The sequence below is a fragment of the Tetrao urogallus genome (assembly GCF_951394365.1).
Source record: "Tetrao urogallus genome assembly, chromosome: 4".
NCBI classification, from domain to species: Eukaryota; Metazoa; Chordata; class Aves; order Galliformes; family Phasianidae; genus Tetrao; species Tetrao urogallus.
In genome coordinates this window covers 15,811,682-15,835,456 of record NC_136817.1, presented here as the reverse complement: position 1 = coordinate 15,835,456, position 23,775 = coordinate 15,811,682, and the positions used below count along the sequence as shown (strand labels likewise).

Below are 23,775 nucleotides of genomic sequence, written 5' to 3'. Positions count from 1 at the left end.
TCACCAACCCTGGATGTGTTCAAGGAACATTTGGATGTTGTGTTGAGGGACATGGTTTAGTGAGAACTGTTGGCTATGGTTGGACTGGGTGATCTTGTAGGTCTTTTCCAACTTTGATTCTGTGGTTCTGTGAAGGAAACAGAAATTTTAAATAACCATGGAAAGCTCTTGACTTCAGAACCGTGGCAATCTCTGGAACTGTTTGGCTTTGTAGTGGTGCAAGGCTCATCACTCCATGCTTCAAATGGACCTCACTAAGTTGTCTGTGAAATTTAGAAGTGGTCCAGAGTAGAGACTGGGAGCCAGTTCTTGCTGTACAGTTTTAGAAGAAGAGAAAGCATCAAAGCACATCTTTTGCTTATGAACTTTACAGACTTCAAAATAGGCTCTTTCTCAGCAGTCACATTGCACTGGAGGGGATAAACTTAATACAGTCTAGAAACTGATGGTAAAGGAAAAGAAATGTCAGAGAAGCATTGGCAGATCAATACTACCCCAGCAAGGTTAAATTTGTCTCTGAATGTATGGGAAGTATGGACAGATTTGATGTGTATGTGAGAGGTTATGATAGAGGAGCTGATTATATTTAGAAGGCAGGGACAAACTGACATTGTTCTCTAAGCAACTTCGTCCTAAGTGTCAACACAGCTTTTGTTGTTTAAAAACACAGAAGTTTAAGGAAATGTCTCAGAGTATGTCGTACTGGTGAAATAACTATATTAATGGGTGTTGTTTCTGGCAGTCATATCAGGTAAAGACAGACTGGTTTTGTGATACGAATGTATAGAACTACTCCAGACAAATTTTCCAGTGGAAACTCAGGGTAAGACTTCTGCATAGTGATTTCACTGTGAATTTTGACAAGCTGAGCCTTTAGAGTTAATTACTTTGTTAAATTCCTATGTAGGAAGACAGCTATTCACAAATTGTTGGATATGGACTAGTGAGTAGTGTCAGATTGCCATGAATAAAGCAAAGAAATTTGTTATGGGAGGGGATAAAAAAAAAGTTTAACTTGAAAACTGGCAATCTCCTTTAGTATTTTGATGAGTACAGTAGTGTGGTAAGAGTTCCTAAATACCTCATAGGTAGTTAACAAAGATGTCTTGGGGTCAGTTTAAATGTAAAATCTAAATGGTGGAGCAGAAACAGTGATATTCCCTGAATGAGTGTTGAGAGTTCTCGCAGATCTGGTCAATAACGCATTTTGGCAGACTTGATCTACCAGGAGCTGTGATGCAAGAGGTCCAGCACTGACCATTTAACTTGGTACCAGCATAGACAATCTATTCAGCATATGGAAAAGAGAAGCCCAGTCACTGCCAAAGTTCTAGCGTCTGCAGCCAGGATGTGTTCCTATGTGATGGCATGGGACCATTCATTACAACAGGTTGGTACTGGCTGGACACCAGATGAGAGCTGGCCTTGGTAGATTGAAAAGCATGGTGTGACTGGGACTGAGGCTCTAACTGAGGGGGCAGTGGCCAGAAGAACCAGAACTTTGAGAAACAGGCAACAAATCATAAAAATTATTAAGGCTGGAAAAGGCCAGTGAGATAATATTGTGCAGCCATCGAATGGTTGCTGGGTTTGCAGTCTGTGATCGTGAAGCTTTAAAAAAAAAAAAAAAAAAAAACAGAAGGGAGAAGAAAATGTATTTCAGGCAGAAAAACAGACTTTCTAGAAGTGAGCCTAACTGAATTGTTGGGATTTTTGTCAACTGTGGGCAGCCCCTTTTGGTGATGAGCTGAGGTCTGAGGCTGCTGTCTGACAGTGAGATGCCATCTGTATGTAGCATCAGTGAAAGTATGTTGTTTTCTTTGCTCAACCATTTTGTGCCAGAAAGGTATTTATTTAGGGACAAACACTTTCACTGGGAAAGCTGTGGCTGCTTGTCCACCTGAAAGAAATAAAGCAGTGTTTCCAAGACATGAGCATTAGAGAGATGAGAATAGAGAATTACTCACTGAACCTCGTATATCCAGTCTTAATTGTAATATAGGATTTTGATTCTGGCAGTCACTGGCAAGAGGTAAGCTTTGCCCTTCCTTTACAGAGTGAGCTATGAAGATCTGTGCCTTTGGTTTGGCTGATACAAACTGCATGAGCTGAAATAAACTAACTCTGTGAGAGCTGGTGCCCATAAGGAGAAAAAACTGTTTCACTTAGGTCCAGACTACTTCATCAGTAAATATATATTTTCATGCTCAGAAGGCAATTTATTTCCATCTGTCTTGCCTGTCACACTACAGGGAAATATTTCTGAAATTAAACTTGGCTAGTTGCTTGTTGCAGAGTGACAGCTGAATAACCAGTTGATGCTGTAAAGCCTTCAGGTAGAGCAGTAAATATTGTGGCCTGACTGTAGGACACAAAGCCAGTATTAATGGAGGCCAAAAATATCTGAAAAAATCTTGGTGGGGTTAAGACAAACTTTTCTGCAATGTTTTAGACCAAATATCTAACAACATCTGTGTTTTCATACTTAGTTGCTATGAAGTCTACATCTCTCCCAAACATATGTACATTGCTATTGTCATTTTTTCCTTTGAGTTCGTGCACTAGAAAGTCTAAGATAAGCATTAGGGCTGTATACACTCAAGTTAATAGTCTGGAAGTGGAGATTGCTGATCAGATTTTTAAAAATTAAAATAACTTTTTTAAAGTTTAAAACTGTCTCATAGAAAAATAAAAACTAGTTATAGTGGAATGAGAAATAGTTACTGAGAAGGGAGAGAGAAGATTTCCATACTGTTAGTATTTTTTTCACAACGCAAAACCAACGAAGTGATGAACAGCAGCAGTATGAGCCCTCACAAATGGACATGAACATATTTCCTTTCCTAGGATCATTCTCATCATTACACCTGATGCAAATTACTCTTTCTTCAGCATTACAGAGGTTTATCAGCTTTAAAATATTGACTGTTCTTTCATGAACTTCTGTCTATATATTCCTTAACATGGACTTTAATCCTGATAGAGTTTCTTTGGTTGTGTCCTCTTCCACGTTATAAACTGAATTTGGGATGTGGACAGCCAAAACTATCAGTTGCTGTTGAGCAGGATCTATCTGTTTTTCAGAGGGGAAAAAGAAAAAAAGTATGCTTGTTCAGAACAAAGCCTCCTCTGAAAATGATCTACTTACAGTGCAGGCATACAACCTCAGCTCTTTGTTGTGTACGTATACTGAGAGAAGTCAAATGAGACAGTGACTGATTGATCAGCCCTTCTCTGAAAATGTATCAGTAGCTTACATTCCAGTTAGTTTTTATATCCAACTGCTCAATTAGAACTACATAAAAATCTTCCTTAACAAATTTTGCATGTAGATCTACAATGATAGATCTACAATGATTTATGGAAAAATACAGTCAAGATAGATAAACAGTGATTGATCATGGTAGGAAAGTCAGTGCAACTGCTCTGATATATACCTGCTGAATACATGATTTTCAATACCTAGAGAAGATAATAAATAAATATTAAGCTGTATGTCAAGTTGTTATACAGCCTTGATGCATCACGTACATATCAACCAAATTTCTTGAGCTGCTGTGTCTTAGCTCTAATTTCTATATGAAATGATTCATTGATCAGTGTAAGAAGTTAGAAGGGAGAATTATTTTGTTACTCAGTGGTAAAGCCTCTTGGGATGTCAGCGTGACTGAGAGTGTTTTGAAGTTTCAGCAGAGGACAAACTGACAGCCTGACTTGTGGGTGAATGTAAATTTACATGAGTTATACATACAGTTTTGCTAACAGTGCTCTTTACCCTAGGGTTTGTTTGTGTGAAAATTGTTTCGGTGTACAGTGCAAAGCCAAGTTATTCTGTGGTTAGTAATAGAAATAAGTCATTTTTTTTCAAATAAAGTAAAATGAAGTTATTGCAGAAATAACTAAGAAACAGTTAATTGAAATTGAAAGGAGTGTAAAGAAGAAGCGGTGAATCTAACCTAATATGTTTGCTGTGAGGGAATAACATACTAAATGTATGTCTCCTGCTAGTAGGAGAATTTGTATTTATCTTTGATTGATGTTTGCCAGCACCAGGCTGAGGTTAGGGCTACAACCATAGCAGACAGAAGGGAACAAAGGAGGAGTTGGCATAATGTCACAGGGTGACCAGGGAGGATTTGGCTGAGAGTGACAGTGTCTGACTCTATAGCCTTAGCCCTGGCTCTTCTAAGGGGGGCGGAGATGGCTGTAGTAAATCCGAGATCGCTGCAAACCAGATGGGCTGGCCTGCTTCCCCTTGTTTCCCAAGCTGTAAAACTGAACACCTGAAAGACAGTGTAGTCATTGGTCATAGCCAGAACAGATTAACAAGGGGAAGTCATGCTTAATGAACTTAAGCTCATTTTATGGCAAAGTTACTGACCTAATTGACTAAGGGAAGCCAGTGGTGTAATTTTCATTTCAGTGAAGTTTTTGATACTGTTCTTCATAGTATGTACTTCTGGACAAAATGTCCACTATACAGCTGGACTATATACAGTATACAGGCAAAAACATAATGAGATGGGTGAACAGTTGACTGATGGGACTTGCTCAAAGGATTAGAATAATAGGAGTGACATCAGGCTGATTGCCAGACATTTATGTTGTTCCACGGGGCTCCATTTCAGGGCCTGGTGTTTTTTTTTAATGTTTTCATCAGTAACTTGGATACAGATCTTGAATGTATACTAAGTAAGTGCATGGATGAGCAAACATCAGAAAGCGGTTGGTGATAGCTTTTGAGAGCAAAGAGATCTTAAATTGGAGGTTGAGGATCCCCAGCTTTCACCCTTATGAGTCCCTTCGGCCTCACGATGTTATCATGTGGTTCTCTGGTTCTGTAATGTATATAGTCTGACTTCTGTAAGGGGCAGACCTCAGCCTCTTAAACCTTGCTCCTAAAAACCCTCAGAGCTATATAAATAATATTTTTTAACTTGCTTATGATGGTGATGTTTGCTTTCTAGTTTATCTTACTCATTATCAAAAAGAAAAGTCCTACCCAAGCAGTGCCCAATTTCTTGTACAGTTGAGATAGCATCATGATAACATTGGGAGAAAATAGCAATAGTCCATTACAAGTAAACACTCGTCTCCACAACTTAAAATGTTTTTGTTTTTTTTTTTTCCTGTTTGTTTCATTTATATAGAACATTCAGTGCCTTTTGGAGTATGCTTTAAGGGATATTTTTCTTCTTCCTCTACTGTATTTGCAGTACGGTGCCCTCGTTATTTATTCTAGGTTTTTCACACTGTTGAATGAGATAGTGGCTTTTCTGCAGGAAGGTTAGACTAGGCAGTGATGTAGAACTATATCTCTCCACAAGCATGTCACCTGAGGTGACTGCCTGGCCATTCACAAGGTTTAGCAATCACATTTTGAAAGCAGTATTTTGACTGATGAAAAATATCCAGGAAATGCCCTGAAGTGGGCTCATGAAAGAAAGGCTCATGATCACAAGGTATTTTGTGTGAATATTAAGTGTCACTGCCAACATCCTGCTCTGAGGTGTCCAAATTCCTTCCCTGTGTTAACGCTCAAACTTAAATTGTTCATAAACTGGCGATTCCAAGAGGGTTTGAGCTCTCTGCAAAACCCAGCGTGCTTAAGCTGATTGGTGAGAAGTCTGAACGGATGCTTTACAATGCGGATGAGTCATTAACATAGCAAGCAGCTTGCAGCCAGGAGCAGTGGAAAGTGTGCGTGTGAGAGAGTGAAGAAGCCACCTTGACTTAGGTTATGAGCAAAGGAAAACCTAGCCAACAGAGTGAGTTGAGTCACAGTGCTCCCAGGTGCTTAATTTCAGCCCATTGGTTAAAATGAAAGAAATACTAATAGTGTGTGATTCATAGTATGGTAAAACACAATCAAGTACGCTTCAATGGGATTGACATACTTAAGTGCTTTTAGTGTATTGCTGCCAACAGGACAAGCATCCTATGTTTCAAGATTGTAGCATTGATTCTGCCACTATTTGCAAGGCACTTAAACTTTGAAGGATGGCACAGTAATTAAGTTTATTTCATGAAAGTCCGAAAGATGTGCACATGTTCTGTGCAAACAGATGGCATAGTTCACAGAGTTCACAGCCCCATCTTGTGTCTGCTTGTATTAATTGTCTTTTCATTGAAGTTGAATAGAAACATAAATTTTTAATTATAGGATTTTTTTGAGAAATGGGCAAATGATGATACATTGTATTCATGTGAAGAAATGAGTATTGTACTTGAAAGTGACTAAACATTCATGGAAAAAATATTCTCTTTCTGACTACTAAATATTTAACAGGCTCTTGAATGATCAAAGTCCCTTTTATGATTTTAAAATAACATGATAAAAATGAATTTAAATTCTCCCGCATCTGCTTTTGTGACATCAAGAATATGAGAAGCAATGTCAAATGCTTGAAATCCTCCCACTTCTGTGGGAGTCATTGTACTGATACAAACCAATTTAGAACACTTTATCCCTGCTATAAACATTCAGTCTAACTCAGTTGGGAAATGGGAGTATCACCCACAAAAAAAGAAAATGCTCTGGAGCATTTTTCTTTCGTGTGAGGTGATCACCAGCAGTATAAAAAAAAAAAACAAATTCAGTCTTAATTGGTTTTGCTTCTGCAGTAGTAATTGGAAAAATATTGTCTCGCATTCCCTTTCCAAAAGATTTCTCTGACTCATGTTAATTCTTTACCACAGTGTCTTGAAATGTGTTAGGAATACACTTTACTTGAATGCTTTCCCTTTATATGTGAATCAACAAGCTTCTTCCGCATAGATACAGTAGACAAGTTATCTTCTCATTGATTTAATTATATAACTACAGGTGAATGGATGTTGAGCCTGTCCATCTCACTAGATAAAATTATTTACATCAGATTTCAAAGCAGTGTCACAGTTCATATTAAGTGGTACGATTTTTGGCCAATATGTCATTCAGTAGCATGATTCCTCATTAAATCCACTTGCTAAATAATGTTTTTCATGAAATAGTAAACGCAACAACCAGCTTCAAGCTGGAGCACTGAAAAAGTTATAATTCAGTGACGGCTGTTGAAGTACCCCCCATTATGGGGTCATGCATATATTTGTTGTCAGATAACTGGAACAAAAATTAAGAGAAATTATTTGAAAATTATAATTAAAAGATAAGAAAACATACTGACAAATGCTATTTTGTTTATCACAGGATCATAGAATGTTTTGAGTTGGAAGGGACCATAAAGATCATGCAGTTCCAAACCACTAGGTGTAAGCAGCAATGCCTCCTATAGATTAGGTTGTTCACAGCCCCATCCAGGCTGGCCTTGAGCATTTCCAGGGAGCAGGCATCCACAACCTTATTAAGCAACCTCTTCCATGGTCTCACTACCCTTACAGTGAAGAGTTTCTTCCTAATAGCTAGTCTAAATCTCCCATCTTCCAGTTTAAAATCGCTTCCCCTCATCCTGTTGCTATATGCCTTTACAAAAAGTCCTTCCCAGCTTTCCTGTAGGCCCCTCCAAGTACTGGAAGGTTACTGGAAGGTCCTTCAGGACTTTTCTCCAGGCTGAGGATCCCCAGTTCCTTTAGCCTGTCCTCATAAGGGAGGTGCTCCAGTCCTCTGGAACTGCTCCAACAGCTCCATGTCCTTGTTGTGCTGGGGGCTCCAGAAATAGAGACAGTGTTCCACTTGTGGTCTCACGAGAACAGAGGGTCAAAGTCACTTCCCTCAACCTGCAGGTCATACTTCTCTTGATGCAACCCAGGATACTGTTGGCCTTCTAGGCTGTGAGTGCATGTTGTTGGCTCATGTTGAATCATTCATCAACCATTGCTCCCAAATCTTTCTCCTCTGGGCTCCTCTTAAGCTATTTTTCACGCAACCTGTATCTGTACTTGGAATTGCCCTGACCTAGGTGTGGGACCTTGCACTTGGCCTTGTTGACTTCATGAAGTTGGCACAGATCCACTTCTTAAGCCTGTCCGGGTCCCTCAAGATGGCATCTCTTCCTTCTCTTGTGTCAACTGTACCACACAGCTCATTGTCATCTGCAAACTCGCTGAGGGTGCACTCAATCCCGCTGTCCATATCACCTGCAAAGATGTTAGATAATACCAGTCCCAGCACCAATCCTTGAGTAATGCCACTCATTATCAGTCTCCACTTGGACATTTGAGTTACTGATTGCAACACTCTGAGTGCAACCATCCAGTCAACTCCTTATCTAGTGAGTGCTCCATCTATCAAATTCATTTTTCTCTAGACCAGAATTTTTAACCAGAATGTCACGTGGGACAGTATCAAATACTTTGTATAACTCTGGGTAGGTGATGTCCATTGCTCTTTCTTTATCCACTAACAGTGTAACTCCAGTGTAACAGTGTAACACCAAGTTTGTCAGGCATGACTTGCCCTTGGTGAAGCCATATTGGTTACCACCAAACCCCTCATCTTTATTTATCATCCAAATTTATGGCAAACTATACTTTTTGCCTCATATTACACTTAATAATTTTATAAATTTGGCTCAATTTTAAAACAGTATTTGTGCATAAACTGACCAGCTGGGCATCTAACTGATAATATTGCTTGAGCATTTGCAAACGCTTTGGTATCTGGCTGTGGTACCATGCAAGTGTGTTGCTCACACTTAGTTCTGCATAAGTAATTCTCAAGGTATGGCTTTTGTTGTTATCTAAATTTTCACCACACAAACTGCGTGCAAAGAAATTTTTTGTGGTGGTAACAGATTTTGTGTTGCTTTCAGATTGCAAGGAGCCATGTTGGAAATGTACCATCATTTTCTGAAGCATGGAGTGGTTTTGGCAGCCTTTTTTCCATCATGCTCAGCACTGAAAAGCTCTGTAAAGCTTTAATATACGAAAGGGCTGTAAACAGTGAGAATCTAAATGCTGAAGATGTTTTACTGCTCTGGGGAAGTACATTAATCTTGATTCCAGGAACTGCAAATGTGAGTTGTAGGATAAAAAATTGTATCAACTATAGTTTGCCATGTATGAACTGCGTGTTATTTCAGTTCCTCCTCAGCATTTTAACTGAGCCCCTTCATTAATATCAAGTAAGTTTGGGTCATCATCCTCATTGGCATGACATAAATGAAATTGTTCTTTATTTCAACTGAACTTCTGTAAATCACATGTGATTTATAATTTGGAGAAAAGTGGTCCAGGTTTTTTGTTTAGGTTTGGTTTGCTGTTTTCTAGTAATGCTCAAAGTGAAGGGTATAATGAATGCAATTGCTGTGCTAGTACTATTTCACTCACAATTTCCTGGCATAAACGTGGCTTGTCTGTTGTTCTGGAAGTAGTGAACAGAATTCATGTTTTTGCCTCAACTGCTATTTGTGCATCATCCGTATGGGGAGCATGCATCTTTTTTTCCACTTAGGTGTTCAAATAGTAGTGGGGTGATGGCTGTATTATGATCAGAGTCCCTGCTTTCAAGCCATAAAGGCAGCTGTGGAGAAAAGAACATTTCCCTTTTGTTACGCTCCATGTAGCTGTGTGACCAACTGATATTTGTGAACTGTAGCCATTTGTGGTGATCACTTTGCTCTGTCACTGTGCTTTTACGCCAGTTCATTCCCAGATGCAGAGATCCCAGACTAAAAGATGAATTTTAATAAGCTATTGTGTCTAATAACAAGGAGTGACTGGAGGGAAAGTGTCATTCTAACAATTCTGACAACTAATTTTTCATGTTTCTTTGATTATTTAAGAGAAGTTATCAATTTCAAATGCTTTGGCAGAGCTTATCTGTAGAAGGCTCTTTCTGGTAAGAATGGTGCTAGTAACAATACTGTTGTGGAACTCCATCTGTGGCTGAAGAGATCCACATAGTGGTTTTCCTGCTTTACAGATAGATGGGGCTTGCCCTCCTCCTCTAGCAGAGTGGCATCTGACCTACTTGACTCCTTGCCAAATGCCAAGCAGCTGCATCCCGACTACATCAAAAAGTACCTTACGTGCATCTGTGAAACAAGCACCAGAGAGACAGAACAGCAGATGCTCAGTAGGTTAGCAAACTGTGCTGTATGAACAGAACCAGGCTGCATAGTCCAGGGAAGAGGAGACTGAAAGGAGTTAATGATATCCTTAATTAAATAATCCTTGCTTTCACAAAACTTGCTAATGCTAACAAAACATACATGATGCTAAGCAGAACATCCCTTATATACTCAGGAAGCCCAGTATGCCTAGGTCAGTGTGGTTGCCCTTTCCAGTGTATCTCTCTAAAACTGCCAACTTGGAAAAAACGCAAGAGGAGGGCAGCTAGTGGTCATGAAGAGGAATATGGCTTGCTTCATCTCTGAGGGTCTTGAGACCCCCACCCCATATGAATGAACATGTGCAAGGAGGTGAAACCCTATGTTAATGATTTTGGGAGAGGGTATTGAGTATGTATGTATATACTCACCAGGAAAACCTTTTGCATATGTAATACAAGTGATATATATAAGCTGAAGTTCTTTTGTTCAAGGTATGCATAGTTAGGGCAAAGATATCCCCTCATGCATCCAACATAAAGAGCAAAGAATGCCTACTTAATAATACCACTGACTGGAATTAGTGACTTCATTCCTGAATTTCAGATGACATCGGGATGGTCCATCTTGTATCAAACAACTGCTAAAAGAGAAAGGGAATTGTGTTCAGTGGAAATAGTTCTAGAAATACTGGCATTAGGACCAGGAATGGATGCAAAGGAGGTTGAGGTTAGGCACCAGGTAAAACACTACTGGTAATAGCAATTGAGTGCAGGAACTAATCATGATCATGCCATGGAATTTTTGTAACAAGAAGCTTTCCCAGACATCAGTTGGGAATGATTTAAGTTATGTTGAACCTACTTGAAGCAGAGGTTCGAGTTAGAAAACACCTGAAGACCCTTCCAAACTTGCACTATGAAGATATTCTATATATGGAGGAGTAGTAAAGACTCCTATGCTATGTATCACTTTTGGAAGAGTAGAAGATGTCTGAAAATACGTTCATAAAGATGGGCTATTCTCCACGGGTACAGGTCTGACCAGGTTTATACTGACATTGTAAAAGAAAGATTTAGTCTGGGAAAGGTCATTTTTACCTTGAACACCATTCTCATACAATCTGTAAGGCAGGAGAATTCAATCTGCTCTTTCCTTTATCTAAGTCTAAGATCTTTATCTAAGAAAAAAACAAAGATAACAGTAATGAAGTCTAAGGAAGAGAAAAAGAAAACAGGAATACTTAGCTACTGTGTATTTAGGATCTAGTCCTTTAGGACTCTGCTCGTCTTCTATGGTTTTCTAAGTAAGATTTATTAAATAATACTTTCTACTTGTATAAGTAAATTGTTACTACTTTTACTGGAAACAAGAGTTCAGTTTGTTTGTGTTTTGTACCAGTGAGATGACAAGTAATCCTTCCCAATGCAAGTGAAAGCTCTGAATAGTTCAGATGCTTAATTTCAGATTAAGCTAAATTTTTGAGGAATATAAATTTGATAACACAGGTCAATTGTGTAGTCATTTGTAATATTTGATCTGCTGTGAATAACATTCTGTGAATCAGTTATGAAACATCTGGACGTGACTGTGCTGTCATTAGCTCTCCTCTCATCCTCACAGAGAGTTAACAGCAAATGAATCAGTGCTGGTTGCATTTGCTTGCCTATTCATACCCTATCCTCTTTCTATCTCTCATGGAGCCATCTTCCTCTTTACTTAGATATGTTCTGTTTCAGAACAGGTCCCTGTGAGATTCAAGGTGCTCCTTCCAGAGTGGACATGTGGGTAGAGATCTGTCCCATCCTATGCCCTAAAACTGCCTGTCTGTCTGTATTAGCTATAAAGAGACTGATGTGACTGTTCTTACATGGATATTGCAGAATTCTAAAGTCAGCTTGGATGAGAGGGTACTCCACTCAGAGTTGTGATGACTCAGACATCATACCTAAGTTCCTCATTTCTCCATTTCCTCATATTCCACTTCAGTGGGACTTTATCTGAAATGCATTTGATCCTGCATTTATAATATTTTGCGTTTTGGAAAGATCCGATTAGGTGAAAAGCAAATGGGATTTTATTCAACTCTATACCTGCTCTCATAAGCACATACGTGCTTGTGTGTATGCCTGTGTGTGTGCATTTATACTTAGTGTAATTTTTTTTTTAATATGAAGTTTGGCAATGCATCAAAGTTAGAATTGAATAGTTTCAGTTGAAGGGGACCTACAAAGTCAATTTGGTGCATGTTACTGAAATTGCTCAGTGAAAACACTCATATAAAATGTATGTGGTACAGAATTGAAATGCATACTGTCTGCATGGCAATGTGTAACAGTCAGAGCTAGTGTTGTTCACTGTGCTAGAGGATTGCTGGTCCTGCAGCTCAGTACAGGGGGCTTTTTGTAGATAAACGCTTTTCAGAGATTTTTCTTTTAGATAATACTACTTATTATAATAATATTTGTAGGAGGTAGAGACCTTTTTAAAATGAACTTATTCTTATTTAATTTATTCTCTTAGTAAAGAGAACGTGTACTTGAGGAGCTTGTACAATTAATTGTAGAATTTATCTGCACTAAAAGTTTATGGGATGTTGGAATGCGATCATGATCTTTAAGTGGTCTTCAGTAAAGTGTAACTTTGAAGCATAGACTGGGACTATTCTATTTTAAATAATCTTTGCCAACAAATTCTGACAGAGACATGTGTGAACATAGTTGCTCGTTTCTATGCTGACTTCAAAGTCATTGCTTTAGTTAATATGATCAATCAATATTATTTAGTATTATGTTCTAATTTGTTCTAATCTAATAATTATGTTCTACTTAATGAAGACAGAGCTCAGGTGTCACACGTGGAGGTCATTCTTGATAAATTAATACAGATCAGAGAATCCTCCACTGTGTACGGGTCAGATGGGTTTAGCTAATCCCATACACCTCCTATAGCACACCGACCTCTTAAACACTTAAATTAAGGTGATTCCTTTAGGACTGTACGAACCTAATTCACTTCAATTTTCCTGCCAGGTACCTTCATCTTTCCTCCCTATTCCAGGACATGATCATTCCTGCTGTTCTCCTTTGAGATCTCCCAACATCTTTCTTAACACACATACTGCAGCCTGCAGTCTGTATTCAGGAAGCATGCTTGTAATTGTCCCAGACAATTACCCACTAGGCCTTGTTAAGACTTGAGAGAATGGTCTGCCCTTTTTGCAATAACATGACACTGTTGGCTAATGTTATTCTTTGACTTCATAATACTTCTCTGTGCACAGTTTGCTTTCCTTTGCTTTGATGAGTGCCTAAGTGCAGCATTTTGACACGTTGAGCTGCATCTTAGCTATTTCAGTCACTTGTTCAATTTTGTCCTGATAGTTTTGAATTGTAGTTACATCACTAAAATAAATTTAGGATGTTTATTGTCCCACTTTAATGCTGAAGAGCAAACATACAGTAAGTACGGACTTCAGTATTTCTTCTAAATCCTTATTGAATGTGTTAGTGTTATTGAACACAGGGTGTCTGTGAAATTATATGTGATAGAGACTTCCATTTTGAGAATTATCTGCTTGAGTGTCTGTCATCAACACAGCTACTTACAATCACTCTAAAATGTTTTTATTGACCTATGCTTTTCTACGTTGTTCAGGAGAATGTCAAGTGTGACGTAGCAAAGCCTTTAGTAAAATAAAGTTATCTGACGTCCACTAGGAAAATTATACTGACTGAGGAGAAAAAAATAGTTTAGTTTGACTATTTGTTTTGATTTTGGCTTGAATTCATTTCTCTATTTTCTCTTTTTGGCTTCAAACAGTTGTTTTTATTTGGGTATTTCTCTAGCCATTAAGCTTAGCTGACTCTTCTGTATTTCAGCTCCACTCTTTTTTCTTTTCATTGCAAAGATGAGTGCAAGTTGGCTCTTTCCCAAAATACCAGTCCCTCATTTCCATTCAGTAAAGCCTCAGGGATTTCTGTCTTCTTACTGTGCAAGCATGGCGGATGCAAAGCAGCCTTGGTCCCACAGGGTTCTGAGGAGAGTGCAGGCATCTCTGTCTGAGTTCATTTTGGGGAGCTCATGACAATTGCAGCGAGGAACCTGCTAAGCTGTTTTGCACGGAGAGGAACAGAAGTCAGCAAGGACTCTTCTCACAGCCTCTAATCTTTCTCTTTGTTACTAAAGTAAAAAGGGCTTGAGGCAGTGGCACTAACAATGTGAATATGAAGGTTTTTAAGGAAATGGAAAAATCTGATGTTTGTTCCTCTCAGCCTTCACTTCAGTGATGTTGCTGAGAGAGCTCTGAAGTCTGTGCAGCTTTCACGAGGCCAGAGTAACCCTGGTCATTCTGAGAGTTTGGGGCTTTTCCACAGCTCTGCACAATGCCCCCTGATCTGATATTTAGCTAGCCAGTATTCCTGCTACTAAAAAAGAAAGCCCTAGCTTTTCCTTTCCTTAGCAGTGCAGTTTCCACTGAGGATGCTTGATGTTTTCAGTGGGATTCGGAATGTTCCAAGGCTGATGAGGATAAAGCTGTTTGTAAAGCTGGGAGTGTTGTGTGTTCTGGATGCATTTGCATGCATTACAAATAGCACGCTGAGTCAGCCCCACGCAACTGGTTATTTGAAGTCATGTCACTAAACTCAAACTAAACTTCATGTCACTGAAGTCACTAGTGCACTGGCTGTCACTTTTGAATGGGTGTCACTTGCTGGTCTGACGTAGGTGATGGGCAGCTCCTGCCTTGTCAACCACGGACATTTCTTAACAAGTAACAAAATATCAGCACTTTTAACTGGGTAACTTTATGAGCCTTGTTAGAGCAAAACACCTATCTGGGTTTTAGGAAATTTGATTGCTCACAAAAATATTCCTGTTGTATTCTGAAATGAGCTCAGCCCCATCTTTACAAATGGGGGATTTTAAGAGGAAGAAATAAAATAAACACATTTTGTGTTGTATTGAAATTTGATTTTAGGATTTTGCAGCAGTTGATAAACTTTTGTGAATGGTGTTTACACTTACTTGTAGACATCATGATAGATGTAACTACATTTAGGGAGTCATAACATTTTTTCATCTATCCAGAGGCCTCAGTCTTTACTGTTTTCACTTATTTGTCATTCTCACGATTCCCAGCAGGAGTCCACGAAAATGTTGGACTCATGCTATTGCTCTGACATTTATCTCTTCTTCACTCACTCTATCTGTTTAAGGAGGACAGTAGCAGCCACTTGTCACTATTTGTATTCTGAGTGATGCACTGGGACAGATAATTCCTTTACACTCAGGCTGCATGCAAGCATGGTGCTTTCTCCTCATTTTCTTCACCTGGGTGTTTAGCATAGGGTTAATTAAAAACATTTGTTTCTTTCTAGGCATTGCAGTGGTATATTTGCTCTCCGTGTCCTGCTGCCACTGGAATAAAATCACCAGACTGCCTCTAGTGCTGTGTCATTCACAGCTGGGGCTTCCAGCCATGCGCAGCATCAGCTGTTGTAGCTGGTGGGCAGGGACTTTAGGGCATCATAAACTAAACCGGCAAGCTGACCCATCAGCTTATCACAGCGAATACATTAGGACTAAGAAAGCAAATGAATTAAGGCCATTTTAACACTTCTTTCTTATGCGTGTTGTTTGGTATTTGCTGTTTTGTTAAGGGATTTTTCACCTTTGAGGTAAGTTGGGCTTTATGGTCAAAGTAGCTGTAAAAGATGAGTTATTAAATGGAAACAGCAGTTACTGGTTCACTTAGCTCCAGTATCCAGCCCCTAAAATAATCTGACATTTGGTGGAAAAGAAAAAATATAACTGATTTCCTTTTCAAAGGGGAATTTTAACCTCACTGGTAGAGCAAAATGCAATTCATCTTGTATCAAGAGATACGTTTGGACATCAGGCAAAACAACTGAAAGATAATCTTTCATTCAGGAATCCCCAGATTTTCCTTATTAACTATGTAATGAAAATTGTTAGTGAAGCTCTTGCAAGTGCATAATAACAAAATGAGATGGGTTTTTACCATTCTTAAGGTAGCCCTGCTTAATTGCAGGTTGTAGGAACAGTCAAAACCTAACCAGGCACCTGAATAGCCCTGTGAGCAGGGGTCTGGACTCCAGTGGTGCCTTCCTACCTCGGTGAACAGTGGGACTGACCTCCCAAGCAGTCTCCTCTTGACAGTATAAGCATTAGAGGAGCTGACAGATGGGTATGAGAACTGTTCAGTCGCAGCCTGAACTAGTGATTGAGCATCTGGTGAGGTGGCATAGCCAGCCCTGGGAACACAGGTGTGAACAATTCACTTGCATGACTAGGGTGCACCACTCCTTAACCTCATTTACAGGCTGGCAACTGTAAGGAAATTTTCTACTTGGATACTACTTCCTTCTAGGAGTTTTTTAATGGGCCCTTACCTTGGGAGTGGGGTAAGCTTTTCCTTCTTTGGTGTTGGATTCTAGATAACACCTTTCTTGGGTTATCTGAAAACTGGCTGAAGGCAGTTACACATGCTTATTTCCTGCCATGCAGCTTCTCTGTTTTACTTATCTCAGAATACAGAAGTGTTCCAGGTGGAATTACTCTCCAGTAATTATGAGGCTATATGTGATTGTAAGACTTTTTCAGGATTTATAATGGGAAAAAAAAAAAGTGCTGATAGCCCAGGGAGATAGTAAATTACAATACTCGCATTTACTGCTAGGTTAGGTTGTAGTTATGCTGCTTCTATTTAATATTGCTTTTGTCTGTGGCTTGAAATAAAATATTTTATTTATTTGCGATGAAACTAACTGAGCATTCAAAGACACATCACTGAGAAGACCAAATGTTACCATTTTGCTACCTGGTGCTGCCTAAACTGCTGGAGCATGAGCAGACCACTTGATTTGTTTTCCAAGTGTAGACAATCTTCAACAATTTTTCTACTTCTAGCTCAAGAGTGTTAAGCGAGTGAAGGGTGTCATTTTAACAAAAGGCAGTGAAATAAGAGAAACCCTTTTGTTTACTTTTCCCTGGCTTATACAAAGAAAGGGCAAGGGAGGCTTTCTTAATGTTAGCTTAATATTGTATTGCAAATGTGGGTCAATTAGCACTGTCATGCACACTGCTTATCAGGGCTTGTCCCTATAGTGAAGGAGGAGTCAATCGTTAGGAGCTATTGTACTAAATAATGTTATAAGTTCCGCTTCATATCTGACTTTTACTGTTTTTGTACAGCAGTTGTGTCTGTTTAGTTTAGAACTGATGTTCGGGTTCATGCAGATATGCAATTTTACCATGGCATGCTGCTCTCTCCATTTACATTTATGTTGTTAAGTTCATTTACAAAGTGTTGTTAAATTGCTTGAGAACAGCAAATTTTGGAAGAGAGCCCTTCATTCCTGTAGAAAGTGAATGAGGGCTGGCAAGGCTGTCTGGTGGCAGGTAGGTCTTGGGCTCTCCAAGGTTGATAATCTCAAAGCTTTGTCAAGGGAGGAATTCCTAAGTTACGTGATTCCAGAAGACTGGAGAATGCTGAAGTACAAGTCTCTCCCAGAGCTTTTTTATTTCAAAACAAGATAAAGACAGGCACCTTGCTTATTCTTCAGGGAGGCCTCTGGGGGACAAGCAGGCATTCACCTCACCATTCTTTTAATACCATACCTGCAAAAAGTTTGAATTCCCAATTTAAAAATTGATTTCACTTCTCAGATGCTTAATGTTTAGCTTTTCACATTTTCTGCTAAAAGTTTTCCCTCTAGAGTTGCTTTTCTGTATGGTTTAAAAAGGACAAGTGGCAGCTTCAAGAAAATAAATTTTTCGTAATAAGATGAACATTGTTCTGTAAGGTGGCTTTCCTCTTCTATAATTAGATTGAGACATGAAAGTATTGATCACAAGAAAGCAAAATTGCATTGGTTTGTTCTAAAGGAAATAAGTAATGATATAAGGTGTACTGTAAGCGGCTCTGTGTTACTGGGGGAGGTTTTTTGTTTTTGTGATGTCCTAACTTTAGAGAAAATACATGAGAAGCAGAGAGAGCAGCCATTAAAACTGATGTGCCACCTGTGCTATGTAGTTAAATATAGCAGAAGTAACCTTTAGTAACAGCATTCTCATCTGAGTTGCAGTGACATCGAGATGAGAGGTAGAGTTTCGGTTATGAAGGTGACAAACCATTACTAGGCAGAGTTCCCTTGTTGGTTTGATACTGTTTGTGAATTTGAAAAATATTGATGTTGTGATCTCTATTTTATTAGTGCTACTGGTTCTTCTATCTGAAGCCATACATAATTCTTCATCCTGAACTTACCATTGGAATTCGATAAAGGAAGTTGGGAAGATAAATTCTGCCACTTTTAATCACTGTTTCTCTGTAACTCTGATGGGTAGTTCAGAGCTAAAAGCAAGCAGCATATGAGCATTGAAACTCTACTTAGAAATTCTGCTGGCAAATCTTTTGCCTTGCTATTACTAGCAGTTCTGGCAGTATCACTTGCTGTGTGTTTTCCTGCTGCAGATAACATTGAACTACATTTTATTGTTCCTTGTGCAGCCGCTGGGAGAATTTGGGGCACACTTTCACTTGATGCACCAATTGTTAGCCGAAGCTGTCCTTGGGTGATAGCAGAAATTGAATGGCATTTTGGAATAAGAGTGAGAGCAAAAAGGAGCTGAAGGCCCTTAGATCTAATGCGTCAGATGAGGCAGCTTTAATATTTGCATCACACACACACAATTTAGCTATTTCAGTCAAAGCTTGTAGGGATTGAGTCTACTTCTCAGAGAAGTAATCAGGCATGAATTGCTGTGAAAATATGCTTTAAAAATATGGTAATTAAATATTGCACATCAAATAAACTCAATGCTCAATTGGAGTTTGAGCGTTTTGATAAACCAGGGTAGAACTGTAAGTAGTCCTGTTATTTTCTGATAGTTTTATGCTTGAAATGCTGCATGTCATGTTGAGCATCCAGAATAATTAATTCTGGAAAACACAGGGCTAAAGAAAGGTATTAGCAACTCTGTTTATCTGTCTTTTCAGTTACGGAATTTATTCACGTTGTCTGTGATAAATAGCAGCACAGACAAAAAAAAAAGCATGCTTTATAGCAAGCACGTGGGGTGGGAGCTGGGCAGAATACTATGCATTGGCTCTGCACAAACTGTTTTGCTTACCTCCACATGAAAAATGATGCCTGATACCATGTAGGAGCAAGGTTTGTCTTCTTACTGGACCTTTCAAGTTACACTGGTGACTTGCTCTAAATCTTTTTATGCTTGGGTACATATGAGAATTTCACCAGAAGACTGTGTGCTTCTCTTGCCAAGAGAACAGACGTGTCCTATTGTAACTTCTCTCAGAAAGGAAAATCAGTCAGTAGAGCTGCTAACTGATGCTGGTCACTCTTATAATAGTAGTCTGAAATAAGAGTGAGAGAGAAATTCACATAATAGAAATAAAATCTGCCCATAATGTGCTTGGAAGATGAGGGTTAAAGATGTCAATGTACAGGCAAGGGTGCCAAAGAAAAGATATGACCAAACTGAGGAAGAGCAGGATTTCTGGTGGGAAAGGTCACTATTGCTGCATGGAGAGATATAGCAAGCTAAGAATTGAGTATGACTGAGGACAGCTGGTTACGCCACAGAGAGCCTGGAATTAAGTAAATAGCCTTCACACTTCTGCTGATCCCTGAGGGGAAATGGTGAAAGGGAGTACCAGCTGAAAGAGGGAGCAGACTAAGCTGAAAGTCAGTGCTAAATGCTGTGTGAGAATATAAAGATGTGAAAGAAGAGTAATCATTTAAAAATTGTATCTAAAGTGTGGGCGATATGAGAAATAAAAGGTATTTGATACTGAGTGTCTGAAAATGAGGTTTTCAAGACTTAACTCTTTTCTCCTGCGTTTGTAGAGTTTTAACATTGTAGACTTGTTAGTAGTACTGAATACATGTTATGATTATGATGTGCAAAATGTTCATATGAAGAAGTTAATAAAAGAAGACTAAAGGAAAGGATAAAGATTAGGAAGTATCAAAAAGAGCGAAGAAATTAATTGAATTCAGTTACAATGTTAGCGAAATTTTGGTTGTGTGCTAAGCATTTTCAAATTCAATATGAAATTTTGCATGTACTTCATCAATCTCAGTGTATCCTTGAGGTCTAGTAGCTCGTTATGAATTTGTCCACCTAAGGAAATGCAATGAAGATAGTTAATTAAGTTCAGATGCGCTGTATGTTTTCATATACTAGGAATTCATTCCAAACATTCTGCCCAACCACCACACTTGTTAAGGACCATGGGGAAGTGGTTTGCAGTGCTGAGCTACGTGTTATAACATTGTAGATTAATGCGTGCACCTTTTTATTTAGTCTTCCCTCGTGTTCATTCCAAATAATTGTTTGGCAGAGGGAAGAAAAAGTCTTAAATCCAGTTTTTCCAGTGAAGATAATATTTCTTCAGTATGTGGTGCTCACTCCATGCCCTTCATGTGTCATAAAATTAAGATAGTCATCAGGAATTGTTAAGGGAGCATGACAAATAGTGCATTAAGGTAAAGAAGTTTTAATGCCGCCGCTTTTGTGTATTACTTCATATCTTCTGTTAAACTGGCAAAGGTGAGTTTCCAACTTAAGTGCTCTTTTGTTCATTTTTTATCTACATCCTAAATTCAGTTTAGCGGAACTGTCCTATAAATTATGAATTTTGAAGAGTTTCCTCATTAGTCTTGTTTGTGACAGAATTAATTTTGTATTCCTTTCCACACTTGTAGCCTCAGGACTGTGCGGTTTTTTTTCAGTGAATTTCTTCCTGAGTTTGTTAGGATTTTTCTAGTACTTTTCTGTGTAGATTGACAACTGCTATAAATCAGTATAGTCAAAATAGTTCCACTGAGATAATCTTCTGGTTTTCATATCAATTTTCTAGGGTTAACTCCAGCAGTCTTTGTTCTGGTAAAACTTTCATTTCTTCTCTGTGACCTTCAGCATTAACAACTGCTAAGGGGGATGGGTGGGAGGGGGCATTAGAAGTGCTTCTTTAATGGTCAATAACAGATCTCTAGAGAAGCGTGTAAGAAGTTGTGTGGGAGGCAGTGTCGTGTGTCATACATATACTGCATACAGTGAGGTGCTACTCGACATAATAAAGGATTAAAACTATGACTCGTTAAGGGAAAAATGTTTATATCATTAGGTACTAAAACTGTAGGGAGGAAAAAGCATACAATAAATTACAGTTGTTCTTCCTTTGGCCACTTCGAAATATAATATGAGAAGGGTGAAAACTGTAAAATGGAATAAAGGGGTGGGAGGATGAGTTATCTGCCTATTACAAAATACATAAAACAATTACTGTTTTATTTCCATGTCTTGATGCTGTCAAATTCCTTTTGGCCTCCTCTTAATTCTGCATGCCTTTATAGTCAGTATCCTCCACTTGGGGAAGAAAGACATGCTTTGGAATACGAGAGGGCAAGCATCCCTTGACACTTTATTATGATCTGACACTTTATTATTTTCTTTTTCTCTCCCTGTTTTACATGTAGAATGAAGAAGGTTTCCTGCAGGAAGGGGTGGTGAATAATACTGATGTTCCTGTGGATCCTGAGAATGAGGCTTATGAAATGCCTCCAGAGGTAAATCTGTTGTGGTATTTGCTGTTCAAGCCCATAGGAGAAAGGCAAAGACAGGGTACTGAAAGCTGGAGTTGCGTTAATGTGGCACAGACTGGTACTATGAGCTGCAGGGTCAAAGGAGAAATAAGTCTCTGGCCAAAATCTCTCTGAGGTGCAGTGCTGGGGGAAAAAAAAATCCATTTCTTGAGGTTTAATGAGAAAATACTATCTTTGTTTCAAAACATGCATGCTTCACTTTTTGAGTAATCAGCAGTAACTTCTTCTCATATTTGATACAAACTGTGGAGAGAAACTTCTACCTCTCCATAGATTCTTTTAATAGGTTGGACATTTAATGTATTTCTTTGCACCATGCTTCGTAAAACATAGTTATTACATTTACAGCTTAATGCAAATATAGGAGTAAATTATTTAGGGTTTTGAGCTAATCCTGATTATGCTCTCTGGAACTTTACAACAGTATATGATACTATGATGCATTGGCATTTGGAGTGGCAGTTTTATAGTAGTGCAGATAATCAGGCTGAAAACCAGAGATGTTAGGCATCTAGAAATTGATGCAGTGAAAGACTTAAAAGGGCACCTGAACTTTGAGTGCTCTTCAGTTTTCCAGAGTATTTGCAGCACCTGGTGTGCTGTTCAAAGGTTCTTCTCCTGTCCTAAGTGAGTTGACGTGGGCTGTCTCACGGAATTCTGGCAATGTCAATGGGGACCAGAAGAGAGCATTTTGTAGTTCCGAGTGAGCTGAATCAAGTCCTGTATTCACATAGATAATGAGCCTGAAAAAAATGTATGTTAACAGCTCCGCACAGATATACAGTTTAACTGCCTCTATTGCTTCAGTAAAGCACGTAAGGAATGAAGTGTTTTGCAGTGGGCCTTTGTAAAAACAGTTTGCACTTCTGACCCTTCAAAAAGAGACTCATTTAATTCACCGTAAGCAGACTGAAGAGCCCAGTTACATGCTCTCAAATATTTGTGATCTTCATCATTGAAGAACATGTCGAATTGTTTTGCTGGATTCCGGCTTAAACGTAGCAGCTTGTTTCCACCCACATGAATGGGATTAAAAAAATAAATTAATTAAAAAAGGATAAAGAGTAGTGTAGGTAAACTACAAGCAGGTTATTTTTTGGGTTTTTTTTCCTTCTCTGCTGGGAATTAGTCACAAATACATTGCTGTAAGTCTTTGTGATAACTGTGAATGGTATGTTAACCACTGTAAAAGCTTATACTCCTGTTAACGCCACACTTTGTCAAATAGAGTATCTGGAAAATGGGACAAAACAGTAAATACTAGACAAGATTTTCATCACACACAAATCCTTATTTTTTTGCTGCATCATTGTGACTAGGACAATCAGTAAAAGTTAAGATACATGTTAGGATATATTTGTCTGAAATTGTAGCACTGATTTCTGCTCTCCTTCATAGGAAGAGTATCAAGATTATGAACCTGAAGCATGAGAAATCTTTTCTTCCTTTATATCTCCTGAAATCTACTAACAAAGATGTCCCATCCTGTACAAGTGCTGAGTTCCAATGTGCCCAGTCGTAAAATTTTTTTACAGTTTTTACAGTGTATTTTGAAGTCTTCCATCAGCAATGATTGGAGTATCTGTGACTGCATCCACCTTGTTTCAGCATTTCCCTCCTGCTGAAATGAAAGCTGGTTGGCAGGGTCATTGTTGTGCTGTGGATATTGTGGCTTCACTTTTAAAAGTTAAAAACAAAATACTAAATAAAAACACCTAAGTGTCTACTGCTTATTTCTAACTCTGTACATGTTTTGTTGATAGGCTGTCAGTAATTTGATATTGTTTATGATACGATTTTTATTTGTTTCCTATGACTATTATTTCTGTGCAGAAAAGACTTATTGTGAAAGCTTTATGTAAATGTTATGTATTATATATAAAAAAAGTAACTGAGCATGAACTATGCACCTATAAATATTAACTGTTGAAATCTTATTGTTGTGTGATGTGTTTTATTAACTTGTGTCTGTAAATAATGGTGTTCAACTGAAGCAAATAAAATGTAACCTGTTAAAAATGAATTTCTAGGCTTGTCATTATTTATAACGGCTAATTTTCTCTCCAAGAGCTTGCATTGAAGAATTCAGGTTTTCTGGCTTCCTGAGAAGGAACGGGGGGAACAAAAGC

The 23,775-nt window shown here is 38.6% G+C and overlaps 1 protein-coding gene across 3 annotated transcripts in view; it reads left to right on the top strand.

The window, feature by feature from the left end:
• The window catches only part of SNCA (synuclein alpha), a gene marked incomplete at both ends in the record, with an annotated part of 65,729 nt that extends 42,652 nt beyond the window's left edge, over positions 1–23,077 (top strand). For 2 of the 3 annotated variants that reach the window (XM_079535040.1, XM_079535039.1), the window contains 2 exons: positions 21,521–21,610; positions 23,045–23,077. In XM_079535040.1, coding sequence (XP_079391166.1) covers positions 21,521–21,610; positions 23,045–23,077 — 123 coding nt within the window. The remainder of the gene's footprint in view (positions 1–21,520; positions 21,611–23,044) is intronic. The other variant, XM_079535041.1, reaches the window with a different exon arrangement.
• Between the last annotated feature and the right edge of the window lie 698 nt (positions 23,078–23,775).